Below are 24,104 nucleotides of genomic sequence, written 5' to 3'. Positions count from 1 at the left end.
CATCTTTTTGTAATTAGATTTCTACCTCATACATGCATCACAATGAATTCCAAATAGAACAGATAGTTAAATGTAAAAGATGAAATAATAAAAACATAGCTGCATGCTTACATAACATTTGGGTGGCATGGGTCTTCATAAAAGAATAATGTCAAAGCAGAAAACAAAGAAGGAGATATATAGATTTGCCAGCAAATTTTTCAAAAATTAAAGCTTTTAATTGTAAAAACAAAACAAAACAAAATAAAACTCACTGGAAACAAAATTCAAAATGACAAGGCAATTGACAGGCTAGGGAAAATATTCTCTCATGTATCAAGAAAGAGACAAATACACCAAAATAAAAACACACAAAGAACATGAAAGGCAATTCACACACAAAAGAAGAAATATAAATGCATAATTAATATACAAAAATATTAAACTCACTAGGAACCAAAAGTAATGCAAATGAAAATAATAATATGTTCTTTTTCACTTAGCATTTTTTAAACATTTTTTAAAATACCTATTGTTAGGACTGAATTTTCATAGTTTAGTATCAGGAAAGTAAATCAGTAGTACACCTTTTCTGGAAAGCAGTTTATTTGTATTTGTACATTTAGGCAGACAGTCAAGAACACCTTCTAAGAGTCAGCTTTTAAAGGCTGAAGGATGTGTACTGAAGGATGTTTTTATAGTAGTAAAAAAATTGAGGTAATTTATTTATTTATTTTATTTTATTTTATTTTATTTTATTTTATTTTATTTTGAGACGGAGTCTCGCTCTGTCACTCAGGCTGGAGTGCAGTGGCCGGATCTCAGCTCATTGCAAGCTCCGCCTCCCGGGTTTACGCCATTCTCCTGCCTCAGCCTCCCGAGTAGCTGGGACTACAGGCGCCTGCCACCTCGCCCGGCTAATTTTTTGTATTTTTTAGTAGAGACGGGGTTTCACCGGGTTAGCCAGGATAGTCTTGATCTCCTGACCTCGTGATCCGCCCGTCTCAGCCTCCCAAAGTGCTGGGATTACAGGCTTGAGCCACCGCGCCCGGCCGAGGTAATTTAAATATTCAATGATGAGGAACTGATTAAATAAATCGTGGTACAGCCATATGATTCATGAAAGTAATTAGGTGGAAAAACATCTAATGACACGGAAAGGCATTCACAACACATTCAAGGGAGAAGCAGATTAAAAGGACATTATGTAATGATGACCTTTCCCCTTTATTAAGTATAAATTTCCATGGGAAAAAGCTGGAATGATTAACATCAAATTTATCAGTAATTACCTGATTATTCTGATTATTAATCAGAAAAAAATAAAAATTTGGATAAAAATTTCACATAACTTACAATAATAAATAAAAAGAAAACATGCGTACAAAAAAATGGAAGAAAGCAAACACACCTACACTCAGAACTTATCATAGGATACAGTGAATGCTGGCTTATATACTAAAGCAAAAGTTTAAGATTTTGCTTTTGGCAGGGTAAAGTGAGTGTCAATTTTTTGTTTATTTTGATACAGCAGAGTCTGACAATGGTTTTTGGCTTCATACAAATTGCTAAGGAAAAGAATTTTCCCATATTCATCAAAGAAAATAAAAACATATTCATGCTTAATCCACTGAAGAATTGTTTAAGAGGTTTATTTTTAAACATTTCCTTCATTTTGCCACAATTGTTTATGGTTTTTGCAAAAATACACATATACCAAACCTAGAACAGAATCTCAAAACATAAATCTACCTTTCTTTTAGATTCAATGACTAATTCAAAATGTTTTGGTTTTGGTATTTTCCTTTTAGTGCTTACTGATTTTACTAATTATTACTGGTAACATCTTCACTAGAAATCTAAGCTATATTCTCCATATTTTATAAGAAAAACCTCCTGGAATAGCAGCAATAATAGGTTTGGTTCAGATAATACAATAATGAAAGATGTGTTAAAATATTAATTTTAATTTCTAAAGTAATACTAGAATCTAGCTGTCATTTTAAAGCATTAGCAAAATATATTCTTGTGCCTTATAAAAATCAAACTGGTACTTCAAGATTTGCTTATAGCATATATACAGAAATAACTAAATGTAAATAACAAGTATTTGTGCACTTAGGTAGAGAGTCTATTTAAAAATATAGGGACTGGACTACGTGCAGTGTCTCATGTCTGAAATCCCAGCACTTTGAGGGGGCCAAAGCAGGGAGGATCACTTGAGCACAGGAGTTTGAGACCAGCCTGGGCAACATGATGAGACCCTGTCTCTAAAACTGAAAGGCAGAAAACAAAACAAAGCAAAACAAAACAAAATATATATATATATATGTTTGCTATTTTCTAACCTATTATTGCTGTTATATATTTAAGTCTATGAAAGATATATATATACATATGTATATATGCATATATTTTAATAATATAATATAGTCTATTATATATTATATTATAATCATATATAAATTATTATATTATTTGTAGTATATATGTATTTGGAATAAATATTACCATATTATATATAACACATGTTATATATAATTATAATGTTATATTATATATTATAATAGGCTAGAGACATACATGTGACATATATATAGGTTTTATATATATATTCCTTTCATATATTTAAATTGGTACAAAGGTAATTATGCTCTTTGCCATTACTTTCAATGGTGAAAACCACAATTACTTTTGCAGCAACTATATACAGAGCTCTACATATATAGAGAGAGCACTTGCTATGTACCAGAATCTATTCTATGGGCTTAATGCATTTAATTCTCACAACTCTATAAAACATGTTCTATCCAGCAAAAGAAACTATCATCAGAGCGAACAGGCAACCTACAGAATGGGAGAAAATGTTTGCAATCTATCCACTTGACAAACGGCTAATATCCAGAATCTATAAGGAACTCAAACAAATTTACAGGGAAAAAACAAACAAGTCCATCAAAAAGTGGGCAAAGGATATGAACAGACACTTCTCAAAAGAAGACATTTATGTGGCCAACAAACATATGAAAATAAGCTCATCGGCCGGGCGCGGTGGCTCAAGCCTGTAATCCCAGCACTTTGGGAGGCCGAGACGGGCGGATCATGAGGTCAGGAGATCGAGACCATCCTGGCTAACATGGTGAAACCCCGTGTCTACTAAAAATACAAAAAATTAGCCGGGCGAGGTGGCGGGCGCCTGTAGTCCCAGCTACTCGGGAGGCTGAGGCAGGAGAATGGCGTGAACCTGGGAGGCCGAGCTTGCAGTGAGCTGAGATCCGGCCACTGCACTCCAGCCTGAGTGACAGAGTGAGACTCTGTCTCAAAAAAAAAAAAAAGAAAAGAAAAGAAAATAAGCTCATCATTACAAGTCATTAGAGAAATGCAAATCAAAACCACAATGAGATACCATCTCACACCATTTAGAATGGCGATCATTAAAAAGTCAGGAAACAACAGATGCTGGAGAGGCTGTGGAGAAATAGGAACGCTTTTACACTGTTGGTGGGAGTGTAAATTAGTTCAACCATTGTGGAAGACAGTGGGGCGATTCCTCAAGGATCTAGAAGCAGAAATACCATTTGATACAGCAATCCCATTACTGGGTATATACCCAAAGGATTATTAATCATTCGACTATAAAGACACATGCACATGTATGTTTATTGCACCACTGTTCCCAATAGCAAAGACTTGGAACCAACCCAAACGTCCACCAATGATAGACTGGATAAAGAAAATGTGGCACATATACACCATGGAATACTATGCAGCCATAAGAAAGAATGAGATCATGTCCTCTGCAGGGACATGAATGAAGCTGGAAACCACCAACCTCAGCAAACTAACACAGGAACAGAAAACCAAACACCATGTGTTCTCACTCGTAAAAGGGAGTTGAACATTGAGAACAGGTGGACACAGAGAGGGGAACAACATACACCAGGGCCTGTTGGGAAGTAAGGAGTGGGGGAGGGAACTTAGAAGACAGGTCAATAGGTGCAACAAACTACCATGGCACATGTATACCTATGTAACAAACCTGCATGTTCTGCACATGTATCTGGTTGGATTTTTTTTAGAAGAAGAAATTAAAAAAAATTAAACTAAACAGTTCTTTCTATGGATACCACTCTGCAATTTCCTCACCTTAGATCTAGCAAAAAGGTTAACAAATCATTAAGTGACCATGCTGTGCCTGCTACAAGTAGTTCTCAACCTTGGCTGTATAATAGAATCGCTTGGGGAACATTTCAAGAATGACAGTGTCCCAGGTTTTATTCCAGACCAATTAAATTACATTTTCTGGGGTAGGGCAGAGTTGCATCATGGGAACTAAGGGGAAGATGTACAATGCAGTAGGTAGCATGAGAAAGTGCAGCTGTGTTAGAGATGGAGTTTAGGATGGGGTAAAATATTCAGGACATAGGAAATTGTGGGGAGTGCAGTGTCACTCTGGGGTTAGAGAAGCAGCTAGGTAAGGGGGTGAGACAGAAAGATAAGAAAGGAATTCTACATGGCAGACATTTAGAAGATTTGCTGGAGATAGCAGTCCCTAGGTAGCCAGTCACGGGAAGAAACATACAGAAATCAAAGTGCCTTAAGCCACAGGCTCTCTATGCACAGAATTCCCGAGAGAACACCATCCCTTCTTCAGTGAAGTAAATAAAAATAGTTTACCCCCACATATATTTCATTCACATATTTTGAAATGGTTGCCAGAGGCCCAGCGGATAGAAGTGGTTCTGCAAAGCTGTATTTTGTGGGAGAAATTTGCATCTGTAGAAAATGTGTTAGTGCAGCCAGGCTCTCCCTTTCTAGGCCTTTTTTTTTTTTTTTTTTTTTTTTTTTTTTTTTTTTTTTTTTCATCTAGGAGAGATTAACTGAGAGTCTAACACCTGCCAAGGTCTGAAAAGAAACATTTACCATCTATTTTCTCTGTGAGCTGCCAAGGATTTATCTATAAAACAAGACCCCCTTTGCTACCCAAGCCTCTTCCTTTCTCCCTCTCATAACCTGTCTTGCCACTGAAACCTGTTTTACAAAGATTCAAGCCTCATTCTTTCTGTAACCTCAAGATGGCATACAAGCTTCCGTACTGCATTGTGAGGGTGGGTCTTCATCCTGAAGGCTCCCATGTATACACATCAAATATATTTGTGTGCCTTTCCTCTTATCAATCTGCCTCCTGTCAGTAATTTTTCAGCAAACCTTTAGGGGGCCAAAGACCTTGGTCTCCACATTAGCAGTAGGTTTGTATTCAAATGCCTACCCAATGTTTTTATCCAAACATAAGGGACAGAGATCCTCCTTTGCCATATAGACTGTAGTCTGCAACATGAGTACCCGGACTTCTCCTTTACGTCCTTTAATTTTGTGAGGTTTAATGAAAAAAGGTAGTCTGACCTAGGCTGCACTGCACTGACATATGCCTCAATTTGTTGGCAGAAACATGTCCAGAGTTACCTAGGAATCAAGAATATTTTTGAATGAACGCTTGTGAATTTCTTATCATCATAAATGCCTTGTGATAATCATATTCTCTCAGCAATCTGCTTACAGAGCTCCCTCTACTTGACTTCCCTCAGACCATCCTTGATTGACTCTCACATTCAGGATTTCAGCAGCCAGTTTCTCTTCCATGCTAGGAGTCTTTTTTTTTTTTTTTTTCTTTTTGAGATGTAGTCTCGCTCTGTCGCCCAGGCTGGAGTGCAGTGGCACGATCTCAGCTCACTGCAACCTCCGCCTCCGCCTTGCAGCTTTAAGCTATTCTCCTGCCTCAGCCTCCCGAGTAGCTGGTGCCCACCACCATGCCTGGCTAATTTTTGTATTTTTAGTATAGACGGGGTTTCTCCATATTGGCCAGTCTGATCTCAAACTCCTGACCTTGTGATTTGCCCGCCTCAGGATCCCAAAGTGCTGGGATTACACAGGTGAGCCACCGCGCCCGGCCTTGCTGGGAGTCTTAAATGTTAAAGACAGTGTTGCATCTATCTGGCTGCTAAGTCAGATGAAGAAAAAACAACTGCATAGTTAATAGTGAGAAGTCATAGCTAATAATATTTAAAATTACAGCAGTACTTCAGAACGATTAGCTCCTTCATGATGGCATTTCCTTTTTTTTAACCTTTCACAGTTAACAGCAAATTTTATAGTACTTTTCTCTATCAGTCCTGAAACCAACCAAATATTTTTATGCCACAACTGTCATTGTTTAGAGGGACTAAGAATGTGTAGACATTCTTAAAGTATGACCATCTATTTCTAAGAGAAGTGTTATAGCAGTTTCAAGAATCCCTGGCTCATTTATCCTTGCTCAGTGAAAGAAAAGAAGAAATACCCATAAAGAATACCATAAATAGGAAGGCACTGGTGTAAGTTATGTAAAAGGATGGAGAAAATGTACAGAAATACTATAATGGCTAAATTTTCTCCCCCTCTTTTATTTTTATAGGAGATGAAAAGAATTAAATCAAGAGATCAGATACCCTGAAAAAAAACTGCACTAATCTAAATGGCCACTATGGCTATCTAAATTATTTAAGACCTAACAATTTGCAAATTTTTCACTATTTAAAACTGCATGGTGTCAGCGTGGCTTTTTCTCTATGACAAGGGTGAAAAACCTGCAGCCTCATCACACTTGTGCCATTCCCAGTATAAATATTATTCTCTCTGCCTTCTCATATACACATTTCAGCTGCTTCTTCCCCCTGGATCCTTTACTCACCAACATTCCATTGGTTATCAGTAGGAGTTGAGATGGTGGAAACATGCTTTCCCCTTCAAATGTGCTGCTAGTTCCAGAGCTGTAGCCTCGGGCTCAGAAGTACCTCTCCACTCACCCCCGTGCATGGACAACTAATACACCATGAAGGGCTTTTAAGATCTCCTTTGCTGGGATATTTTTAATCTTGAGAAGTTTAAGAACAATTTAATCTTTCTCCATACCTACTTCATTCTCCTATCGCTTATTTTTGTCTATAGGTTTGGCACTTAGCATGACTGGTTCTTGGGTGGATTTCATACAGTTCCTCCTCTGGGTATAAGTAACTGAGAAGATCTCGTTGATTCCTGCCCTGCTACCTGTTGTGAACTTTCTTCAGATTTGCCCCTGAAGTGACCCTGGAAGAATCCTTAGCCTTCAAGCTCTGTAGCCTGTGTCTCCAGAGAAGATGCAGAGAAGCTCAGCAGAACCAAGGCTGGTTACTAGAGTCACCATTGTGTTGAGTACCTAAGTGCAAGCATTATAATTATAATCATATATTAATAGCAATCATAATCTGATATGGTGAAAGGGTCAAAGGCTTTGGAGCTAAAGAAACTGGGATATTTCTCAAATTTGCCATATGTGTAAGTTTGGGAAAGTTACTTAATTTCCCTTACGCTCAACTTCCTATTATATAAATTAGAGATAATTTTTGCTCCATGGAGTTACTAGGAAAATTAAATAAAATAATCTGCATAAAGAGCTTCATATTGAACTGGAACAGATTAGGTACTCAATAAATATTAAACTGTTCTATATCATGTTTATTTTTTGGCATACACCAGACCAAAAAAAATTCTATAGACATGTCCATGTGTCATACAAACTTTGACATTTAGGTTTTTGCTCACATGAAACTATGTTGGTGGGATCTAGAGAAATAAATTATTTTACAAGCCAAGCAGAGAATAGAAAGGGGCCTTCTAGTTAGATCCCTCTTCTAGCTTCTACTCAGTAGTGCTTATGTTAATCAATAGAAGCAGCATGCAGTGGAGAACATGACAGGGAGAAATTTTGAGTTTCACTGAAATCTTGGCCATGACGTAATAATTACTTGAAATATCATTCACTTCAATCCAACAATCATTTATTGAAAATGTTAAATACTTAACATGATTTATATGATAGGATCAGAGTGAACTGTACTCCATACCCTGATTCAAAGCAATCAGCAAAACTTATTTTCTAAAAATTACATCAAATAGAATCAGAAGCTGTGAATAAAATTGTTTCTCAAAGCTCTGGGTGGTGCTGTGATTGAGAAAAATCTCAAAGGTAACTTAAAAGACATTTAATTCTCCATCTACCTCATTTAAATTTGCTAATAAAATACTTTTTATCCCCAATTTCCCACATGATTTCAGATTTCCATAAGAATATATATTATGGATCTATTATTTCAAAAGTCAGAAAAATTTATTCTAGGAAATTATCAAGAGCATTAGAGAACATTCTGGACCTAAGTGTAGTTATTTTTGTTAAGATAAGTTTAAAGTGCATTTTTCACGGAGGTATATGAACTGAAACTTTTTAAGCAATGTAACACAAATGGCATTTCTTTGGGAGACACTGTAGCACTGCTTAACTCCCTGAGGCATAAAGACCAATATAAACACAAAGCAATTCATATGGTAAGTAAACACCCCAAAGCAAATATTGTACACAGCCTTAACAAGAAGATTAAACAAGTCTTGAACCTGTCGCCTTTTATAGGTTACAACCAAGGATTCAAATAATGCTTTCATGATGTAGAAAATAATAAATCAGAGTCACATTGGACAGCAGCTGGGGAACATACAAGGCACTTAAACACCACAAAGCCTGGATTTTCAGGTGTGCAACTCTTCACACTGATCAGATGTAAGATATTAAGAAAATAAATTGCAAGAGAAATTTGCTGCTATACTTTAAATTTTTAGTATTTTTCTTTGAAACAATTCAGCATGCAGATATGACTTCAAAATATTACAAACAATCATATGTATAATTAGCTGCATTTGACCTAATTCTGCTGACATTGTCTCCTGACATTCTCCTGTTGAATACAGCAAAACAAAGGCACCAGTAACCTCATGTACCAGTAAGATAATATGATTTGGAATTGTAACAGAAAATAATTTTTAAGCAACCAATTTATTTTGCTGAGCCCATTGAGAGTGTAAATTGCCACCTGTGTTCCAGGACATTTTAGTTCCAAAGGATTTTTACTCATCCTCACTAGAGTTTTAGGTGCTTCCTTAGTGTTTAGAGTTGGATTCATTCTTTATATTTTTACACCTATTAACCAGATTTCCTAGTCCTTTAATAATCACAAAAATGAATATAGTTATGTGATACATAATGAATGTACAAATGAGATCCTTACCCCTAAATATAACAAGATTCCATAGAACATAAATCTCCAGAAAAAGCATCGCCGAAGGGCATTAATGAGTTTGGGATTTTTCTTTGAAGCCAGCTCTCTATCCCATTCTCTGCAAAAGAATAAAAGGTGGGACCAATAAGTTGCATGTGCAAATATTTCAGTTGTCCTGTTTCCCTTAACATAGTTTTATTCACACAAGTATATCCAAGGAGATTAACCCAAGGATTTAGAGAGACAAAACCTCATGGAGACCCTCCAGCACCAAACACTCAGCCAGATATTTGGCAGAATTCAATGCTCTGCCTTGTATCACTGTGCAGGGAATTGATTTCATGAAAAGGCCACATTGTATGTGTTAAAGAAAAGCGTTGGGCTTCTAAAGAACAATGAAAAGGGTGGACAAATAAAGCAATGCTTTTACAAATAGTCATTGCTGTGCTTAGAACAAGGGAGAAAAAATAAACACATAAATATTCTACATTTTTCCCTTACACCTTGATCTTTATCGGTTTAGAACTGTGGCAGATTTTACAAGATTTCACCGACAAATCAAAAACAAGTTAAAATGTCAGGTAGCTTTTTCTGGATTTAACATGAGAAAAATCTGTTAGACTTTGTTTTTAAAAGTAGAGGCATAAAATATCATTAAACTTCATTTTCAACTACTAAAGTCATTTATTAGAGTAAAAGTCTTTGAAAAATGAGAACACGATCAAATTATATATTTTCTATTACAGTAAGAATAGACATTAAATCGTCTGAAAACTGGCTGAAATCTAGCAAACTTTGTTTTCTTTTAAATACTATAGGAACACCAGTTGATTGCATTTATTAAGTTATTGCCACTGACTTCTGTTAATAAAAGCCTTTTTCTCTTCACAAAGGAATAAAATATCTGTAAAAATTATCATCTTAATTTTCAAACTGTACAGAGATGAAAAATTTCATGAACCACAAGCAAGAACTAGATAAACAATTAGATAAAGGCTTTACATTTCATCAATGGTTATTCCCATCACTATCAAGTTACCATAAATAAACTTAGCTCTAAATCACTCTAAAGGAGTAATAGGCTAGGGCAGTGGCTCACGCCACTAATCCCAACACTTTGGGAGGCCAAGGCGGGCAGATCACTTGAGGTCAGGAGTTCAAGATCAGCCTGGCCAACATAGTAAAACCCTGTCTACAAAAATTAGCCGGGCATGGTGGTGCATGCCTGTAGTCCCAGCTACTTGGGAGGCTGAGGGAGGAGATTTGCTTGAACCCAGGAGGTGGAGGTTGCAGTGAGCTGAGATCACACCACTACACTCCAGCTTGGGCAACAGAGAGAGACTGTCTCAAAAACAAACAACACAAATAAACAAAAAACATAAATGAGTAATATACAGCTGAGATTTGAAGACAAGCTTGGCAATCTCCGAGCATGGATCTTGGCATCCCCCAGAAGCTCGCTAATGAGAGCCTTTCTATAAAGCCTGATTACCTTTTCCCATCTATTTACCTCCCCACACTCTTCTCCACCTTTCTCTCACAAACAGAGCTAACCTCCCATCCATAACATTTGGTTACTCAGAGTAAGAAGGTAAATATGGAGCAGACTCACCTTCTCCATCAAAGGAGAAATGGATCAGATGGGAAAGCCAAAGAAGGGGTGTGTACATAAACCAACAAAATGGGTTCAATGTGAAAAAGTGATCCACACCGAAGTTATGTAGAAAGGTGTCGTTATATTTCATAAGAGGTCTCTAGTGACCCTGGGCAATGTAGTTCTAGGAACATGGTGGAAACCATGCTTCACGAGCTGAGATACAAATGAAAGAGAAGTAGAGAGACCAGGAGAGCAGAGAATATTAGCTATGAAAGAAAAAAAGAGAATGGGGTAGTTACTTGAGGAGAAGGCAAGGTTGGAGAATTTCTTTAATGGGTGAAACTTGAACAACTTTGTGCCACAAATTGTTAGCACCAAGAGTAGGTGGTGTGGTTCTAGTAGTACCACATACCAGGCCCAAATCAGAAGAGAAGAAGTTTTATTCTTATAAAGTTCATATCCTGACTACAATCTTGGAATGGATATGTGGTCTGCACACTGCAGTTATGTAGAGGATTCCATCCATGGTCACAAAATTGAGCCAGATGGGTTAATGTTCTTCAACCATCTGGCAACCACTTGAGGGCCATGGTCACAAGGCAGTTATGAAATGTGAAGCCAGGGTCACTTTCCCAAGGGTGCAGAGGTACAAAGTACCAAAAATGGCATGTCACTCTTCCAAAATATTTCAATAAATTTCAAATACCAATTTTATAAGAAAAGAAGTAACAGGGTGCAGAGATACAAAAACAAAACAAAAATAATAGATAGAAGGTATGGGTTTGTACTGGCACAGCATTGTTGAATTGAAGTAAAATAAGTATATTTTTAAAATTGAATCAACATGGGGGATACAGTGAAAACTGAAAAGAAAAAAATGTTAAGCCAGATAATTCTGCAAATTCAGATTCATGTCCTCTATCTGGCCATAAATACAAACGTATCTGCAGTACATATTTTTCAGTTAACCCAGCCCTACTCTGATTAATCATTCCCTCAGCATTCAATTAACATTTAGATATTCAAAGCCAGGCATGGTGGCTCACACCTATAATCCCAGCATTTTGGGAGGCCGAGGTGGGCAGATCACTTGAGGTCACGAGTTCAAGACCAGACTAGCCAACATGGCAAAACCCCACCTCTACTAAAATACAAAAATTAGCCAGGCGTTGTGGCAGGTGCCTGTAAACCCAGCAACTCAAGAGGCTGAGGCAGGAGAATCACTTGAACCCGGGAGGTGGAGGTTGCAGTGAGCCGAAATTGCACCATTGCACTCCAGCCTGGGCAACAGAGCGAGACTCTGTCTCAACAACAAAAACTTAGATATTCAATATCCATTATATTATTTTGAACTTGTCAATATACCTGCAATGGATTATGTTTTATATATTATCTCTCCAGCAATGCTACAGGTTTCTGTGTAACACTAGCCATCTCACCTTCAATCATGGATTCATTCGACAAATACTTATTGAGTATATACCATATGCCAGGTCCTATTCTAGACACTTGGGGATACATCACAAACAAAAGAGATCAAACCCAATAAAAAATAAAAAACAAAACAAAGTATCCCTACCTCATGGGACTTGCACACACCAAGTGTTCATTAATAGAAGCTGGCCCTTGATCTTAGAAGTGTGAATCTGCTACTCCTACTAGCTTAATTCTTTGAATAAAATCAATAAAAATAAAGTTTAGTATCTTACTTTGTCTTCAAAATGCCAAAAAAAGGAAATGAATTTAATTAAAAGAAACAAATTGCAAGTCAACTCAATGTTTTTACTTGGTACAATAATTTATTAGCTATGTCTTACCTTTTATCCCTACTCACTCTCCCTTTTATCTGGCATCAGGCCTGTGCTATTGGCACAAGACTCAGCCTAGCTCATTTTAGACTATCAGTGGCCCAAGGGGTAAGCATTGTGACTCAAGAGTCTCCGGGGTTTTTCACATTTAGCCAAGGACAAAGGGCTCCTTCTTTCAAGGTCCTTAAAGATAGGAGCGAAGAGTTCTAACCGAAGATCCACTTTATGTAGAAAGCTGGTACGGTCTGAGAAAATGAAACCAGCATAAGGCAAATGCCACCAGGTGGCATTTGAGCCCTTGGTCCCATTGAGTTCCTAAGGCCAGTTCTCTACCTAGGTCTTCACACAGTTCAAGCTTCATGAGCCAATAAACTCCTTCTTTTTATTTACTTAAGCTAGTTAATTGGGTTTCTGTCACTGGCAATCAAAAGGGTCTTAACCTTTTGATTGGAAAGGAAATTGAGAAATTCTTTATGGTGGGGACTACCATTCCTAGAGAGCAAGGCAATACAGACCTCAGCTGGAATCATGGTTCTGTCATTCATTAACTGGCAAGGCATACCATCTCTCTGAGCCTTGGTTTGCTTTTCTATAAAATGGAGATAATGATGCTTTCCACTCAGAGTGGCTGAGAGAAGATCTTCTACCTGGCATGTAATAGGTACTCAAAAATATACAATTCTTTACATTTGTTCGATAGCCAGTAGTCATTAGCTTAAGACTTCCCAGGGAGTACATTTGTATTCAAATATAAAGATTTTGAAAGCAAATATACACAATTTACTTCATAATGGTGTTACTTTAGTTTTCACAAAATCCATCTCATGGTCTTTAATGAGATAAATTATCTGAAACCAAATGTGTATTTTCCAGGAAAAAAAAAATCATTTCTCAGGAAACTGTTTATTTTTCTTTTATAATTTTATTGTTTAAAGATGAGACGTTCCTTTTTTATTTATTTATTTATTTTTTTTTTTTTTTTTAGAGAGAGAGAGGGTTTTGCTCTGTCACCCAGGCTGGAGTGGCACAATCATAGCTCACTGCAACCTCGAACTTCTGAGCTCAAGTAATCCTCCTGCTTCAACCTCCTGAGTAGCTGGGAATACAAGCATGCACTACCATTCCCAGCTAACTTTTTTATTTTGTGTAGAGATAAGATCTTGCTGTGTTGCCCAGGCTGGTCTCAAACTCCTGGTCTCAAGCAATCCTCTCATCTTGGCCTCCCAAGTAGTTGGGATTGCAGGCATTAGTCAGTAATGGCTCCTATTTTTAAATATAAGAATTAAACCTACAATATGTTTCAATATGCTTGCTTTCTGTTCTCTAAATAATTAATAATATGAATTTTTCTCTTCAACTAAACAATGTACATGAATATACCTTTCCAATTTTTCAGATAGATTGTCAGCAGAATCGGCAGAAGGGATTTGGTATATATCTGACGATTCCAGGCGCTGTCTGTATCCTTTCCTCAAAATTGGTCTGGTCCAGCTAAAATAAAGAGAGGAGGAACAGATATTCACTTGATTTGGTCTCCAATACAGATTTAGAATCTGATACTATTCAAATTTTCTGGCATGTGAAAAATTATGTACACGTAAATATGAGAATAAAATAAGTCAATTTCTGTAAATACTAGGCTTCATCTCTTACAGGGTACACCTGTATAAAACATCAATATCTCTGAACATGACTGACACTTTGTCAAAGGGATTGGGAATAATGGTATGGCTTTTCTCAGGGAAAAAAAACAAACTGCTAAACATTCCATATTTAAATTATTCTTTAAAAAAAAACTGCCCCCAAATAATCATATACTAGCAGTTTATAGCAAATTGCTGAAGTCCAGCCTCTTCTGTTTCAAATATAAAATGAACTCTGAATAAGACAAGCACTTAATCAACACTTAATCAAAAGCCTTATATAATTTTGTTACTGTAACACAGCATACTCACTAATGAGCTATTCATTGAAGGAACTGACTATAGCCAGAGAGTTAGTGACTAGTTTCTATCAATTTGTTGACTTGTCATGTCTGAATCATTACTTGAGGGTAGGATCATAACTTTCTTATGTTTTTGTCTCGTCACTCCATAGCAGCTACACTCATCTGCCCTCTAGGCATCAATAAATAATAATTTATAATGGAAATGAGTAAAGTTGGCATTGGAAATCACTATGCAGGATACTCTAGTGATTTTTCAAAAGTATTGTTTCTAACTATTAAGGATAAGGCAGAATAATCTTCATAAAGATAGGAAAATCTAGAAAGAAGAAAGTGGAAGAGGAGGCAGAAGAGGGATTGTGAAATCAATCATGTACAAAGAGAAATTTCTAATTAAAATTTGAGAGCATGAGAGCTTTCTCAGGTAAAATTTTGTGTATTTATTAAAGAAAGGAATTGAACTGGGATTTAGTGAGTCCCAAACCTATGCTTTTTCCCTCACTTTCTTTTCTCTGGAGAATTCTAAAATTTGGTGTCATTCAGACCTTATTTGGTAATGTACCAAAAGCACCAAAAATCAAAAGGGAGTGCTTTAGCAATATCTGAGAAGCAAGATAAATTCATAAGAGAAAAAATATTCTAGCAAAGCCATTCAGAACAAAAAGAGAAAGGGCTATGCCAAATGCAAACATTTCGACACTGTTCTGGGGCAAAACCTTGCAGGTGGCCCTCATGTCCAACCTCATTGCTCCCACCCAAAAGGTCCAGGTCCTGCTTTATACTTCCTTGGTCTGGAACTTCTTCAGTAGGTGCCTGCCCTGGGTTCCTGATATCTCTACAACTTGTCCTTCATTAAAACTTAACTGAATTAGGGCTCTAAGGTTAAGTAACTTCATCAATTATTCCTTACTAAGCTATTAATGAGTGATTATGGTTTACTATGGCATATCTTTTCCATTAATTTGCAATATCTGCATTTTAACAAGAGCTGTCTTTAACAAAGAGCGATAATTAGGTTTAGTCTTCATTGCCCAGTTTGATTCATTTGTAATTTTTCCTGGAGAGCAATAATGAAAATACTTGAGGCCAGTCTGAATACAGCAGGAAAATGAGTGCCATGATCACGCAGGGTCTTTAGTGGGCATCGTCTGAGAAAGTGATGGCACACTCACTTGGTGCATACCATCCCAGTATCTAACATAAAGAACAGAAGGAAAGTCGAACATATAGGTGGCAGTTAGGCTGTAAAAAAATCTGGGACAGCAATTTACGATATAATTTAGATTATGAGTCCTTGTAAACTAAAGTCAAGAAGTGAAAAGATGAAGTAAGTGTTTACTACCAATAAAAAACTGTGTATTTAGCGCTTTCCAAAGTGCCTTCATAAACCTCAGCAGGTTGTGGTTTTCATTTGAAAATCTTCTTAAATGGGTAGAACAAAAAGGGATCATTGCCCAATTTTACAGATAAAGAAATGGAAACATAGAGATGCTAAACTGGACTAAATGGCAAAGACCAGATTTTTCCACATTCTTCTGATTTCATTCATTATTTTACCATGTTCAGCTTTCCTTATTTAAGAAAATTTAGTATGCTGGGTTGTGCTAGACAGACAGCTGGGAGAGGAGCCTGAAAGCAGGAAGAACAAAAAATAGTAGACTGCATGTAGCGGTGCTGCATGCAGGCAAATATTTAACAATCCCCTCTCCGGAAAACAAAAACAAAAACTGACTTACGGCATTTGCCAATTTCTATGATGTAAATACGCTCATCATCACCATTTTCAAGCAACCAAATATAAAGTCGTTGAACACAGAGTTGGGAAAGGATACACAGTTGCATATTAGAATATAGTACAATGAAAGTACAATAGAATACAGTCCACCTTTCAAATACAATGAAGGCAAATAACCTTAATAGCATAGATAATAGTAAAATGTAAAATAATTAGGAAGTGATAACTTTTGAGGTTTTTATTTTCTTTTTTTGAGACAGAGTTTCACTCTTATTGCCCAAGCTGGAGTGCAATGGCACAATCTCGGCTCACCACAACCTCCACCTCCTGGGTTCAAGGAATTCTGCTGCCTCAGTCTCCCAAGTAGCTGGGATTACAGGCATGCACCACCACACTCGGCTATTTTTTTACATTTTTAGTAGAGACAGGGTTTCTCCATATTTGTTAGGCTGGTCTCGAACCCCTGACCTCAGGCGATTCGCCCGCCTTGGTCTCCCAAAGTGCTGGGATTACAGGCGTGAGCCACTGCACCTAGCCAGCCAACGTTTGAGTTTTTAATACTTTTGTTTTAATATAATTTATTTAATTATAAGTTGAAATAATTTAATTTTTAATAATGGCCATGTTTAACAATTAGCTCACAAATTTTCTGAAAATCTAACAATCAGCTCAGCTGGAAAGAGCTAAGTGCAGCAGCTCACTTACTTTCAGATGTTTGAGAGGCTTAGAATGAGGGTAATGGCACTGTGTGTGGATGGAAAGAAAAGAACTTGTAGAACATTTAGTAAAAAGGAAAATGTGCTCCCACTATTAATAAATTCTGCATTTCCAATATGTTTGAAATTATTAAAATATGACACTATATTTACAAATCAGCAAAATTTCACTGTCAATACCATACAAAAAAGGCATTTTCAAGAAATTTAAAAATAAATCTCCTCAAGGTATTTTACAAAATATAAACGTAACTCTTTTGATCCATATCTACAACCCATTGACCATTCCCATAAATGGCCAGTCCATTTCAAATAACACAATTTGTGGGTTGCTTTTATAAAAAGCTTCCTGTGTTATCTGTGCCCATTTTAATAAGTTATGTTACACCATGACACATAGTTTTGATTAGCAAGAATGCCATAGCCTAGCATGATCAAATCAAACAAATTCAGTAATATAAAGACTTAAGTTCACCATCCATAATTATTAGTATTATTTAGTAGTTCCTGGAAGATTCACTAGAATAAACTTCTATTTATATCCTGAAATAGAAATTGGGTTTAAGGTAAATTATGATAATTAAAATCCATTAAGCTTACGCTGCCCAACAATGGCCAGAGTCATCTTAAGGATATATTTTATTTTGTGAGGTTAAATCAATAAAATTGAACGAAAATTATGTCCCATCAAGGAATTCTCCATGCCTACCTCAGGCCAGTCTTAGAAATACAAAAAAAAAAAAAAAAAAAAAAAAAAAAACAAACCCAGACATATATACTTACACACTTTATGAAATATTAGTTAGTGCAAAACTCCAGCCACCCTTCCTTTTGAAAAACCCTGAGTATATTAAACCTAGAATTTTTAAATGCACAGTCAGGATTTTTACTTCAGCATTTCTTCCACTAGAAATCAATGATCATCCAGGTGTTCCATGAGACAAAGCAGACACACCTGGAATAACCAAACAGCAATAAACTTGGCTCTGCCTTTCACTTGCTCCTGCTGTCTTCTCCTCTCACCTCTAGTTCATCTTATCCTTCTCCTCCATTCATAACCAGCCACTACATATTGACAACGGACTTGTACATTAGTCTACTTAGAAATTTTGTTCAAAGCTCTGGCTACTTCTTTCTTTCTTATTGTCATTTGTTTGTTTGTTTGTTTTTGTAGAGATAGGATCTCATCAGCCTGCCCAAGCTGGTTGCAAATTCCTGGGCTTGAGAGATCCTCCTGCCTTGGTCTCCCAAAGTCCTGGAATCACAGGCATGAGCCACTACACCCAGCCTAGTCCTGGCTATTTCTAACAGAAATTAATTAATCATTCATTATGGGGTAGCAGACAGAGATTCCCTAAGGTATACAGATTTTACTATTTATAAGTTTTAAACTAACTTTGAAAAAAAAGTCTAGCATCCTAGATACACTGTTCTGTTCACTTAACTATAAGAGATTTCAGATTTTATTCAAGAAAAGCCCTATCATTTGACTTTTTATACACATACAGAGAGAGAGAGAGAGAGAGAGAGAGAGAGAGAGAGAGAGAGAGAGAGAACTATATTTAGTAAATTTCATTTCTTAGGACAAAACTTCTAATTTTTGTATACAGTGACTTGTAATTCCTTATAAACAAAAAGAACTTGCCAATTATAATCACTATTAAAGCTTTGATTGTCATAACATACCCTCCTAAAGTCATATAATTAAAGCTTATACTCATTTTTCAATTTGACATTTGCCTTTTATTAATCCAACAGAGGCATCTGACATTTTCATCTGCCAAAACTTCAGATGAAGGTCATGGATATCGGATCTTTTCAAGTTAAAATGATTTTTAGTGTAGAAAACAACCACGCTTCCATGTATTTAACATTACTTTTTATTTGACTAGGCAAATAAAATAAAACAGCAAATTCAAACCACTAGTTGCATGACACTTCTCCCAAATACTGACATATTAATACACTTAAAGACGAATAGACTTTTTCCTTTTTGCATGAAATAGTTAACACTTGAGGAACTAAATAGAGATTAAATTAATTTGTATAGACAAATTCAAATACATTAGAAATTTTCTCATCATCCAATGTATTTGCCATGAGTTTGAAATAGGTCACACAATCTGGATAATCCTAACCAAAAAAAAACGTTGAAGGCAGGCAGAGGAAAGAGGGGACTCATTGGAAAAGACTGGGACCATAAATCCCAAAGTTCTAGAGCACAGCTCTACCACTTTGCTTTAGTTATTTTGATAAATGACTATGATGGGAGGGATTGATTTGAGACTAAAACTCATCTAGTGTCTATAAGGATATTTTTCTAAAATAATAAATAACATTTTGAATATCACATTTATTTTATCCAATTTAGATTCAGGGTTATTTAGCCAGATATATTTTTCTCAAAGAATCATAATAAAAATACGACTTGACAGATAGTATCCAGCTCTCGAAAGTCCTGTGTAAAAGTTGTAGGCTTCAAGAATTCAATTTAAAATCGCAATATTAGGGTCAAGTTACTAATTTCCCCTCCTCTGATTCCACAAAGTATTTAGCAGTGTTTGCTTCTTCTCCATAAAATGGTGAATTTATAAGCAATAACCACTTGGTCAGCTTAATCAACTTTAGGGAGTATATGCTCGCTAAAGATAAGCCATGTGTGTGTTTGAGTTAATTGTTCACAAGGCTTAATTTTACCAAAGGACTTGTAGAAGTTCTTTTTCTTTCTCTACGTAGGTAAACAGCATTACAGTGGTCAATTAATTTCAGAAGCTCTGGAGAACTAATTATTTGCTGCTAAACAAAAGACTACAAACCAATACTGAAAAATCTTCTGGAGATCCAGGATTTACAACCATATAGGCACCTTAATGGAAATTAATTTGCTAACTTCATGTCTAATGAATTCAAACATTAAATAGAAAATTGATCTACCCATTTCATGAGATGCTTCTAAAATATAAACATTATTAGGAACAGAAGAATATTAAGAAAATATCAAAAAAGATATTTTCTTTTTTGTTTCTCTATATTCTCTAATGTTTAACAATAGCATGCATAACTTTGGAAGGAAAGAATTCTTTTTTATTAAAGAAAAGGTACATGTAATTATAAAGCATTAATTGCCATGGGTAACTACTAATGTAAATTTTCTGGCCAAATATGTTCTAACTCCATGATTTTCATATAATGCTCACTATCTATATTAATTTTCTATAAAATCACTTTTTCTTTCTCAATATGGTTGTCTCACACATGGTTTCTTTCTCAACAAGGTAATATTTCACCTTGAAAAATACGAATCCCCTGTCACCTGATGCCTACTACAAATCTGTTACCGAAAAACTTGAACTAAAGATTTTAAGAAGAAAATACAGCCCTAGCCTGAACCTTGTCTCTATTATTTCCCAGAGATACAGCCTTGGAAAAAGCTCTGAAGATCTCTCAGCTACAGTTCCTGCTGGAGGTAATAACTACCATGACCACTATTCCTGAAGTTCATGAGAGCCAAATTCAATGTTGTCTATAAAGCACTGTGTCTGTACATTATTACATGCTTCTTCATATCAACTGCTTGGCTTTGGTTTAATTTTCAAAGCACCAGAATATATTATTTGGATTATAACAATAATGATAGCTAATATTAGTAGTCATTACCACAGACCTGCATAATTCCAAATATTTCACATACATTATTTCACCTGATCCCCACAACAATTCAAGAGGTAGGTCTTGGTAATATCTCCATCTTACAGTTGAAAAACTGAGGCTAAGTAAGTTTAATTAATCTATCAAGGGCAGAGTTAGAATTTAAAATTAGGATTGTGACACCAAAGCCTACACATGTATCCAATTTGCCATATTACAACTACTTTTTAAAGTACCATACACTTAGATACAACACCAGAAGCACAAGCAGCAATAACAAAAAACAGATAAATTGGAAATTATCAAAATTAAATACTTTTGTGCTTTGAAGGACATCATCAAGAAAATGGAAAGAAAATCCACAAACATTGGCAAGGAAAAAAAAATAAAACACAGTGAAATACCACTTCATACTGAGTAGGATGGCTGTAATTTTTAAATGTAGATAATAGTAAGTGTTGCAAATATGTGGAGAAATTGAAACCCTCACACAATGATGGAAGGAATTTAAAATGATGCAGCCACTTTGGAAAACAGTTTGAAAAATCCTCAAAAGATTAAACATAAAGTTACTATATGGCCCACCAATTACACTCATAGGTATATGCCCAAAAGAAAGGAAAATATCTTTTTTATGTCTGCACAAAAACTTGTACACAAATGTTCATAGCAGCATTATTTATAATAGACAAGAATTAGGAACACTCGAAATATCTATCAACTGGGGAAAGGATAAATAAAATACATATTCTTACAAATGGAATATTATTCAACAATAAAAAGAACGATGCAAGCCAGGTGCTGTGGCTTACACCTGTAATCCCAGCACTTTAGGATGCTGTGGCAGGAGGACCACTTGAGCCCTGGAGTTTGAGACCAGCCTGGACAACATAGCAAGACCCTGTCGGCCGGGCGCGGTGGCTCAAGCCTGTAATCCCAGCACTTTGGGAGGCCGAGACGGGCGGATCACGAGGTCAGGAGATCCAGTCCATCCTGGCTAACACGGTGAAACCCCGTCTCTACTAAAAAATACAAAAAACTAGCCGGGCGATGTGGCGGGCGCCTGTAGTCCCAGCTACGTGGGAGGCTGAGTCAGGAGAATGGCGTGAACCCAGGAGGCGGAGCTTGCAGTGAGCTGAGATCCGGCCACTGCACTCCAGCCTGGGCGACAGAGCGAGACTCCGTCTCAAAACAAACAAACAAACAAACAAACAAACAAAAAGACCCTGTCTCTACAAAAAATTATAAATTAGCCAGTCATGGTGGTGCATGCCTGTAGTCTCAGTTACTCGTGAGACTGAGGTCGGAGGATCGCTTTAGCCCATGACTTCAAGGCTACAGTGACCCATGATCACGCCACTGCACATTCCAACCTGGGCAACAGAGCAAAGCCCTGTCTCTAAAAAAATAGAAAAGAATGATGCACTGATACATGCTACAACAGGGATGAATCTTTAAAAAAAAAAAATATGCTAAGTGAAACAAGCCAGTCACAAAAGAACACTTTGTTCTATTTACATAAAATTTCCAGAATAGGCAAATCTATAGAGATGGAAAGTACATTTGTAGTTGTCTAGGGCGAGCAGGGGGATTTGGAATAAGGAATGACTGCTAATAGGAATGGAGTTTCTTTCTGCAGTGATGAACGTGTTCTAAAATTGGTTATGGCGATGGACAACTCTTTGAATATACTAAAAAAAAATCATTGCATTGTATGCTTTAAATGGGTAAGTTGTTTTGAATATGAATTATATCTCAATAAAATTATTAAGAACAACAGCATACAGAAATCAACTGTCAGTGTTAATTTTAGAAAGTTTTACTAAACATTTGATTTTTCACTCCTAGAACGGGTGAAATCAAAATTTTCATTATAGTGACTTTGATACACTAAGGTCTTTCAAATATGTTAATGGCTGGTGGCTACAGCAAGTGAGTTAAGATTTCATGCATAGTTCATGAGAAGATCTAAGGACTGGTGACATGCCCCATGAGTTGTGTAAATTGTCTATTTTCTGTCCTCTAGAAGCAAGGAACTTAACTTTTGGGACAACTATGAATTTATGACTTCAGATAAAAAGTTGTAAGAGCAATAGTATTGTAAAGAAACCAAGGAATGTGTACCATTGGTGTTGAAAGGCCGCTTCCAACAGCTGTATCTAATTCACTCACATGACTTGGATTTCAAAGACTTAAGCACTTGAGAGGCAATAATAAGCAATGCTACAAAAAAAAAAAAAAAAAAAAAAAAAATCCCACCCATCTTGAAAGATAACAGGGGAAACAAAGCATTGTGATTTATAGATGATGCCCATCTACTTTAGAGAAGCATCCTCAGAGTGCCTTTCCATGATTTTGGTTTGATTTTTATTCTATCTGGGAATGAAGCCACTAACAAGAGCCATAAAACTGTAGCGGAACAACTGGCTAGAAAGAAGAATGATTAACTACCCTATAAATTGCTGCATCCTGTATAAGTTCACATTTAGGAGCTCTTTATTCACAGGACAAGGGATACCATTGCTCTCTAATTTAGGATTTTTATTTCCATTGGCAATAAAAATATACTTGAAACCAAGAAAATAAGGAAGAGGGGAAATGAATTGGCCTTAAGATTTTATGGTAGAAATGCCACTGGGTTACTGGCTGGCATTTTTAAAAGTTTAAAGAAAGAAACTTGTGCAACTGTCAAAACGTCATCACTGTTACTGTTAGACAATCACATTTTAGAGAACAGAAGCAGAGAAACAGTTTTAAGCATGTCCATTTGTAGCTGAGAGGGAAAAAGGAAAACAAGTTCCACCTCTCTTCTGCCTAATATAGAAACAAAATAGACATGACATGAGTGATATAAGGATATCTACCACATGATATATTGATTTAACTTTGCTGGTATTTGTTTTATAATTATTCCATTTATTTGGTATTTCCTCTTTTACTAGACCTCAAAATCCCTTATTGAGGCTCTTTGTTCACCTAGCTTGTTCAGATACCATCACTAGGACCCAAAGTAAACACTCTCTACTAGGTTTCTCTGCCCTTTGACAGAGAAATACCCATATTTTTCTGAGCCATGGTTGTCATTCTGGAATTAACTCAAGATTTGGAATTAAAGTACTTGATTTTTCTCAGCTAAAGTGTTTATTGAAAGGTGGAGGTGACATTTCTCTCTGGGGACATAAATCCTCTGATAAGCTCCGGGCTGTAGAGTCAGGAATCTGCCTGGCATGAACCACTACAGGCAAAGCGCATGCTAGACTTCCTTACGACTTTCAACAACCAAATGATTTAATGACCTCTCACTATGTGTACAGAAAAATTACTATTTATTAAATCCTTTCTAACACTTGCTTGCAAGTTACTGCCTAGAATCGACTTTTCCCAAAATAATAATAAAAAAAATACTGTGTAATTCCACCTGATAGAGTTTGGGGACTTTTATTTGTTTCTTCACTGGTGAAAGAGAGACCAGAAGTGACCTCAAAAATGTTCTTAGACGAAGATGATTAAGAATTAATACTCCAAGGATAATACTGAAACTGATGCTGCATCAC

The 24,104-nt window shown here is 36.3% G+C and overlaps 1 protein-coding gene across 2 annotated transcripts in view; it reads right to left on the bottom strand.

Moving 5' to 3' along the window:
• Window positions 1–24,104, bottom strand: part of CFTR (CF transmembrane conductance regulator) — a 181,622-nt gene that overhangs the window by 142,609 nt on the left and 14,909 nt on the right. For both annotated transcript variants that reach the window (XM_010389332.2, XM_010389333.2), the window contains exons 2-3: window positions 13,887–13,997; window positions 9,111–9,219 (exon numbers count right to left, since the gene is read on the bottom strand). In XM_010389332.2, coding sequence (XP_010387634.1) covers window positions 9,111–9,219; window positions 13,887–13,997 — 220 coding nt within the window. The remainder of the gene's footprint in view (window positions 1–9,110; window positions 9,220–13,886; window positions 13,998–24,104) is intronic.

The sequence above is a fragment of the Rhinopithecus roxellana genome, chromosome 6 (assembly GCF_007565055.1).
Source record: "Rhinopithecus roxellana isolate Shanxi Qingling chromosome 6, ASM756505v1, whole genome shotgun sequence".
NCBI classification, from domain to species: Eukaryota; Metazoa; Chordata; class Mammalia; order Primates; family Cercopithecidae; genus Rhinopithecus; species Rhinopithecus roxellana.
Note: the sequence above shows the minus strand (reverse complement) of the source record. Positions and strands in the feature narration are given on the sequence as shown.